An 8,564-nucleotide genomic window follows, 5' to 3' on the forward strand; every position below is an offset into this window, starting at 1 on the left:
GTTTCCTTCCTGTAAGTTTAATCATTAAATGTGTGTCAACCCAAACTATGCTGTTTGATGGAGCATAGAGAAAAGCTGCATTTCTCTATGTGATTTGCAGCACAATTCTCGAAGCAGTCAAACAGACAAAGCCACATAAACACACCAGCAGTTTGGATTTTGGAATAACTTGGAAAAGCCCATCATCCCGTCAAGTTAGAAATATTGGTATTGAGGCAGTCAAACAAAAAAACTTTGTGAACACTTTTGCCTGAATATAAGCATCTATACGAGGATTGTTTTCTTACTCCCATAAACACTTCCTTTTTGATTCTGTTCTTTGTAGTATGATGCTCAGAAACAAAAGACAGTCTTCACAGTCCTGTTAGTCAGTGGTTCAGTTCAGTTTCTTACTTACTTTTGCTTAAAATGAATGGGTTTGAATGACTACTTAAACAACATGGCATACGCATCGCTTTTGGTTACCCTATGGTATATGTAATTATATGGTTGCATGGGTGCTGGGTCTAAGAGGCACCCAACCCCTGTCAATTATCAGGCTGTTTGGAGGAAGAGGGTAGATTATGTGTAATTGGCAACCGCAGCTCGGCCTGGGTGTTTCCTCCTGAGTCAAATCACTGAGACAGAAGGTGATTAGTGGATTTGCCATGCAAGCAGACAAATACTATGTTACTCAACTGCATACCTGCTGCTGGATTTGGCGCTAGACTGTGTGATTAATGGTAATAGTAATGCAAGAATAAAAAATGAATACTTCACTTAGTTGTAGGACTTGAAAAATAGAAAACAAAGCTGTCCTACACCTACTCCTTTTTTACCTTTTCAGGACACTTTGCACAACACATGTCACTTAATGAGTGGAAAACACAGTTTTACCTTAAGGGTTAAGATATGATACCCTAGTAAATTCATTTTGATTGACGCTCTGCTCTCATATTACCATAGGGTTCACACAACAAAGGCTTAGAGGCAATTAATATTGAATGAAGCTAAACTTAGAGGTGGGTGTGTGTGGGATACATAATCTTGAGTTGTTAGTTTGTCTTGACCTACCATTGTTGTAAAATTCAATCTACAAGTAGCAACTGTTGCTAAGGTTCCCATTACCCAAGTAACTGGTGGTTGTTGACGCTGGTCTTGTGGGTTCGCTTTCTTTCACTGTGACAGAATTTGGCTAACTAACTAAAGACAGACAGACTGTGTGATTTCATTCCAGTCAAGAGTGCCACACAGTCTGTGGGTTTGTGTTTGTCTTGGCCCTGCAGGACTACAAGGTTGCGTACACATGGCAGAAGAAGAATAAGCTAATAACGTTTTTCTGGACCCTGCTGTCAGTGTGTGGGATTCTGAAGCTGCAGGTAAACCCCTTTACTTCTGAATATAGCTACAGCAAAACATCTGTTGTTTTAACCTTGTATATTTTCTTCACATTATGTCATCTGTTTAAACATATAAAATGATTTAACATGACAAACTGACAAAAATGAAGAATCTAAAACCATTTGAAGGTGCTAGCAACTCTGAGAAGCCAAACTTTTCATGATAGCTAAAAAAAAAAAAAAAGTTAAAAAAAAAACAAACATTCACACAGTATACCATTAGATTGTGAAAAATCTTGCGGACTACATTAATTCACTCACTGCACAACAAAGTTAATGAGGATCTTGCACTTCAGTTTTGAAAAGTACATTATTGGTAAACATGTTAGCTGAAACGTTTTAACTAGTGCCAGACAAAATATCACAGGCCCACTAAAATCATACGGAACAGTTCTCTTAATAGTGACAAACTGTCCTCATTTTATTCTAACATATCAAAAATATCAAATTCTTCTCACTTTTCTAAAGCGTCTTGAGAAAATTTGTATTGTTATTGACGCTTTATAAATAAAACTGAATTGAACTGAATTCTCACATTTATTTCAACAGTTTGACTGCAAACAAAAACGGTCAACCTGTCCTTCCACGTTGGAACAATTGTCACAGTCGTGAGTGATCTGCACCAGCACGAGGTCATGTCATCTGATTACTGGGTGGAGCACTGCAGTGACGGCCAGGCAGAGGACACTGGACTGGAAAAGCAGCAAGGAAAAAGAAAGGAAAAGGAGGAAATGGAGGCTGCCTGTGGGGACAACCAACCTGCTGGGAACACGAGGCAGGAGGAGGTAGGAACAGAAGACTCTTCGTCACCTGTCCATAGTGGCTTACAAGTAGTGACATCAGAAGGTGGACTGGAGCAGGTCCAGAGGGAGGAGACACAGACTCGAAAAGAGAGGAAGAGGTGTTCCCACCCGCCTGTCAACGAGGGGAATCAACACACGGGACAAGGTGCGGCCTCACTGAGACTCTGTCTTCACATTTAAACTCTTTAAAATAAAGAGACAGCTCCTGTTTATGGGTGATGACACACTACTTTTAAGAGTAATCCATGTATGTTGGTGTCTCTTGGTGTGTTGGTAATATATCAGGTGCTCGTGTGGTGGAACGACACAGGAGGTCCAAGCCAAGGGGCTTGTTAAACTGTTCCTACCCAGACAGGGAAAGGGGGAGGCAGGCAGAGGAACCAGGGGGGCTTGGGCCTTTCTACTTCATAGGAGGAGCCAATGGAACTGAAATGTAAGCAGAAAAAAATTGTAAAAAAAAAAAAAAAAAAAAAGACGGGTTTTATTTCATGCTAGTTTACTTTAATTTATCAGTATACACCTTGTTTTACATGCCCCCTCACCTCTTGTTTGTGCTGTGATTTCCTCTGGAACGTTTGCTTCAGAGTGAGCAATTACTGTGAGAGCAGAGGATGGAAGAGGATTTACAACAAGCAGAGGGAGGATTTCAAACTCAAGTGGTGTGAGACCAAATCAGCAACTAACTACAGTCACTTCAGAGAAGGTATTGAGACTTCACTGAACATTATCCCGACCCTGTACTTTCTAAATTTATGTAAAGGAAATTAAAGGTTAATAACCTTTCATTGACTTTACCTAATGAAGTCAACACATTTCCAGGTGAACAACTGTTGTACCAGATTCCCAACAACAAGGTGCTAACCACTAAGATCGGCCTCCTCAGCAGTCTGCGAGAGTATGAACGAGTGAGCAGTAAACTCAAGCATGGTCAAGGATTTAGGTGAACTGGACAGATATATTCTTTCTCCTTCTGACTGATATTTATCTTGTATCTATCATAAACAGAAGGGTTCATTTACCATACAGAATTGCAGTTGGTTGCACCTCCTAGCAACCTTTCGGTACAATGAGGGTGGCTCAGCGGAGGCCTGGCTCTGTAAATACAGATTAAAAGACATTTCAACCTGTGATAGTGTTTAGTAAACGTTTGATTAAAAATCAGCATACAGAAATGTAAGTACTACATCTGGAGTTTAAAAAATAAAATGCACTTATAGTACAAATGATAGCCCTGTGATAGAATGGTAATCTATCTAAGGTGTACCCCACCTTCCTGACAACAGCTCTGCACAACCAATGTAAAGATAAACTGTAGTAGATGATGGCTGAATAGTGTTTTTTTTTTTTTTTTTTTTAAATTAGTAAATATATATGTCATAAAAAGTAAAAAACAAAATCCAGACCCAAACTGTTCAGGATACACAGACATTTATGTGGGCTTCCTTCTTGTTGCCTTTAACAGGAGATTGAAAATGGAAGAGTTCATTCCCACCACCTTCCGCCTGGATGTGAGGGAAGAGAGGGAGGCTTTCTTTGCCCAACAGGAAGGTAAAATACCAAAACACATCTCATCTGCATTAACCTTTTATACACTAGTATCCTGATGCATCCAAAACACACTACTGGTTCATCTGGATTTGCCGTCAGTTTAGATTCAGTGTAAAATAAATCAAATGGATTAAACAATGAAAACAAACAGGATAGTTTGTGCTAGGCTGTGTTAAGGCAACAGTTGCCTTGGTGAGTGTTTAATCAAGAGGTTGCGAACGTTGGAAAATAATGCACTTCACCTCCCATAAGGCCCTGATAGTATCACCAGGGGAACATGCTGTTGCCATGGAGATTTGTCAGCAGAGGGCAGGACAGAGACACAAACAGAAGAGAGACGCTCAGCAGGGTCTGAATGTAGTGACACTGGAGCAGTGGATAAAACCGAGTCAAACTAGACAATATTAAATATGAAAAAACAGTTAGTCATGTTCAGACCTGGAGATTAATGTACCCACTGTCTTTCTATACTGATTGTAGCAGACTCAGAGCTTTATGATAAGTGGTGTGCACGATTTGACAAACATGTTTATCACTAAGTAAACAGGAGAAAGACACTGACAGCTGGTTTAGATCTCTGGGCGATGGATGAATTTGTGGAGATTTTGGTCAGTGACAGGTGTGTCGCAGCATCACAGAGCATCAGAAACTATAACTGAGATATAATGGAGTAGGAAAACATAGTGGAATAGATAAGGATATACATAAGTACAAGCGCCTGAAAGTTAAGTAGAGTGTTTTAGAAGATTAACTTCATCATGTTGTGATCTGAAGAACAAGAAAAACGTGTGTTGATTTCACACACAATGAAGAAGGTAAATATTATCTTCAGTAGATATAAATATACAACAAATATCTCAATTTTAGACACAATACAGCACTCACTCAAAAAACAACTAGGACTGGACCCCAGGCTTTGAACCTGTATAGAGTATGTTGTATGTTTTATCATAACGGTATAATAACATTCGTGCAATGTAACTTTATCACCATTGTCAGGTCTGAGCAACAACAAGAGTCATATGTGGATCTGCAAGCCGACAGGTCTGAACCAGGGCCGAGGAATCTTTCTACTGAATAGTCAGGAGGATGTCGCTGCCTTCAGACTGAAGCTGCAGCACATGGAGGAGAGCAAGTCCAAAAGAAAGCCCCATCAGCGACAGCCTGAGGCTCACATCGTCCAACAGTGGGTGAACGCTGGGTTAAAATGAATATTTTCTGATTCCACAAAGGCAGGAATACACAGCTGATTGTCTAGAAGTTTTCATGCACTTTTGTTTTTCACTTCAGCTTAACTTAATGTTAAATAAAAACAGTAAGCCACAGACAACATGCAGACAAGCCACAGAAATTCATACTGAGTTGTCATGGAGATAAAGTTATATTCTGTCCTCAGTTACATTCAAAGCCCACTGCTCCTGAAAGGGAAAAAGTTTGACGTGCGCTCTTACCTCCTCATCGCCTGCACTGCGCCTTACATGGTCTTCTTTCGTCATGGATACGTACGACTGACCTGTGACCTCTATGACCCCAGCTCCAACAACCTCTCAGCTCACCTGACCAACCAGGTAGACCCTAACGCTTTACTCTGAGGAAATATCTAGTGGCAGGTATAAATACATTACTTTACTCTGACACAGGATTCTGATCTGCTGTGTGGAAATCGGATCGAATAGTCAACTATTTGTAAAATTTTTGATCAGATTAGGTAAGAAATTTCTTTTCAGTGGTGCCTCTAAACAAGGCTTGACATGTGGGCTTGATGTGAATGCACATGTTGTTGAAAGTGACAAATGACTCCATGCTATATTTACTCAGTGACAACATTTCGGCATTGAAAGAATAAGAATAGTTGTTTATTCAGTTAAATACTTGTTTTAACATTACCCAGACATCTTTTTGACTAGAGTGATCTGTGGTTGATAAGCTGACATGGTCTGCATGTTGCCACACACCAAAAAGAAGAACTTTTGTTTCCTTTTAGAAACTCAACCCTAGTTCCAAGGAAGCACTTCTAAGCTACTATGGAAAATGTTCATGACATGATAAAGACAGAATTCAATTCAAGTTTGTTTATATAGCGCCAATAACAATACAAATTGTTTCAAGGCGCTTTACAAAAACCAGCCTGAAACCCACAGAGCAGCCTGAGGGCGACGGTGGCAAGGAAAAACTTCCTTTAACAGGAAGAAACCTTGAGCAGAACCCAGCTCATATGGGTGCACACACACATTCACACACCGTTGCCAGTTGCACTGGGAGCAACTGGGGGTTCAGTGGACACTTCAGCATATGGCACACTCTGGGGATTGAGAAAAGAGAGCAGGAGAAACAAGATAAATAAACCTCTGCAATAGATACATACACTGAGCTGAAGTAAACATGTAGGGTCTAGTAATGTAACACATAGGTGATGATCTTATGTGACAGTTTGTGAGTATAACAGGAATCATGGGCAGGTTGGTGAATTGTTCATCCAGGTAGGAGTGGACAACTGGAGGAGGACATGAGACCTGGGGCAGATGTGGTTTATTGAGCTCCACAGGTCTGATACACAGCACTCCAGAAGATGGAAGGGGAGGGGGGCTTGGGGGGGATACAGCAGTTAGTAATAGAAAATAAATTGTAAGATATTATGTAGCCTAGGCCTATAGCAGTATAACTAAGGGATGGTTAAGTCCAGCCCTAACTATAAGCTTTGTCAAAAAGGAAAGTCTTAAGCCTGACCTTAAAAGTAGAGAGGGTTTCAGTGGTTCTACAGGCTCAACTTTGTGTGGGGTGGAGAATACTGAAAACGTAGCTTTAGGAACAGTGTGGTGGTGGTGTTCTAACAGCCTGTCTGCTCCATGTGTCTCTGGTCCCCCTGCTGTCCATGTGCAGTACGTGCAGAAGAAGAACCCTCTGTACAGCCAGCTCAAAGAGGACACTGTGTGGTCCATGGAGAGCTTCAACGCCTACGTCAACGACAGGTTTCAGGTTGCCAAGGGTCTGCCCAGGGACTGGGTCCTGGGCTTCTTTGCAGTGAGTGGTGCAGTGTGTTGTAGCTCTCAGGGACCAATTAGTATTACAATGAAGGGTGTTGTCACTTAATTGAGGTTACAGTTAGGTTTGGATAAGATCATTGCTGTGAGAGGATGCATCATCTAAAATTACTTGTTTTTCCCTACAGTACCAAGGAAATACAACATATTTTTAGTATTGTTGCTGTCAGTTAAACCTCTGAGACAAACCTCACTCATACTCAGTTGAGGTTTATTTTTGTAACATAAGCATACAAGCAGGTGGCCTGAGGTATCAGTTAATCCAGCCATGTTATGAGACAAAATAAATGAGAAGATTATTTTTATAAAGCAGTCAAAAATGTATTCATTGAACAAATGATGTAGTGGAGGTGGACTGACTGATATTTTTTTTCCTTTTCATGCATCAGAAGCGCATGCAGCAGATCATGACCCACTGTTTCTTTGCAGTCAAGTCCAAGCTAGACTGCCGACTGGGATTCTTTGATTTGATTGGATGTGACTTCATGGTTGATGAAAACTTCAAGGTGGAAGAGGCTTTTCTGAATATTTGAATGCTGGTCAATTTTAAAGATGCATAGTTATTCATTGTGTGGTCCTAACAGGTGTGGCTATTGGAGATGAACTGTAACCCAGCCCTTCATACCAACTGTGAGGTGCTGAAGGAGGTGATACCCAGCACTGTGATGGAAACACTGGGTGAGTTCAACCCTCGCATCAGTGTCACCAACACATTTTAAAAGTGAGATTTTATTTAAAATGCTGCTGAACCAAACATGTTCTCACATTATTTTTTTTAAAAACCTTTTTTTCCGCCCCCATGGTGCTGATATAGTTCCCTTTATGAAACGTGTCATTAATTTTCTTGCATAACAGGCCAATGTGCAACACCACCCTGAAGTTGTTTTCATTCACTGTTTCATGCTCATCTTTAGATTTAACTCTGGAGATCTTCAACAAGTGTCGTCTCAGACAGAGCATCCTTCCTTTGGACAGCCAGAGAGAGTTTATTCTGCTGTACAGTGGTGTTTTAACTCCTGCTGTGTCGGGCCCCAGCAAGACCAACAGCAATGTTCACTTCCACCTAAAAACTAAGAAAAAGACTGAAGCCAGAAAGTATTCATCATGGACAGAGGACGATGCCATGACCTCAGAGTTGTCTGATAAATCCGTGAATGCTGCAGTAAGTCCCACCACATCCACCACCACCTTCCCTCTCCATCCAAACAGTTCATCTGTACAAGAGCCTTCAAATGACCACAGCAGCACAGGCAGCACACAGGGTGTTAGAAGTAAGAACACCGGGCCTCGGGCTGAACTCAAGCTGAGCAAATGTACTGTGCATCATCGTATAAAGGCTGCAGATGATAGGAAGTTCTCGAAGAATCAGCAGAGTATGACCCTCATCGTGTGCCTGTCATCGCAAGCCCAGAGAGGGCAGAGTTTTACCAGTGAGAGACCATTCCCATCCTGTGCTGGACCTCCAGTGTGCACTGACTGACATGAAGAAGAAAAACTTGAAGAGGACGTATAAAGAGTGTAATGCACTAGAGAGACGAGGAACTGTGAGGCAATGTGAGGTATGTGAATGGTAATAACTTTGCCTAAAGAATCTGGAGGACATCTTGTTCTTTTAGAGAAGAACAAATGAATGTGACAATAAAGATAAGTAAAGACCTGGTCTCATTTCAGTCTTTATTGTGTTGTTTGGTATAGATTTAGTCAAATTTAAACTGATACAAGCATCAATCATCTCGTGCCAAGTTGCATCACATCACAAAAACAGGAGCTCCTGGCCTGTGGGAAGACAGAAA

General features: G+C 41.1%; 1 protein-coding gene across 2 annotated transcripts; it reads left to right on the plus strand.

Moving 5' to 3' along the window:
- Positions 1-1,024: 1,024 nt before the first annotated feature.
- Positions 1,025-8,426, plus strand: ttll10 (tubulin tyrosine ligase-like family, member 10). 2 transcript variants are annotated; one of them, XM_047612083.1, is made up of 12 exons: positions 1,025-1,358; positions 1,929-2,327; positions 2,468-2,615; positions 2,767-2,885; positions 3,002-3,122; positions 3,645-3,730; positions 4,730-4,916; positions 5,127-5,298; positions 6,611-6,751; positions 7,161-7,277; positions 7,356-7,449; positions 7,686-8,426. In XM_047612083.1, exons 2-12 carry the CDS (start codon positions 2,015-2,017, stop codon positions 8,249-8,251), a joined length of 2,064 nt encoding a protein of 687 aa, XP_047468039.1. In that variant the 5' UTR covers positions 1,025-1,358; positions 1,929-2,014; the 3' UTR covers positions 8,252-8,426. The 2 variants fall into 2 exon arrangements, with proteins under 2 accessions (XP_047468039.1, XP_047468048.1); XM_047612092.1 differs by having other exon boundaries at positions 7,356-7,492; positions 7,686-7,763.
- The last annotated feature ends 138 nt before the right edge of the window (positions 8,427-8,564 follow it).

The sequence above is a fragment of the Mugil cephalus genome, chromosome 1, assembly GCF_022458985.1.
Source record: "Mugil cephalus isolate CIBA_MC_2020 chromosome 1, CIBA_Mcephalus_1.1, whole genome shotgun sequence".
NCBI lineage: Eukaryota > Metazoa > Chordata > Actinopteri > Mugiliformes > Mugilidae > Mugil > Mugil cephalus.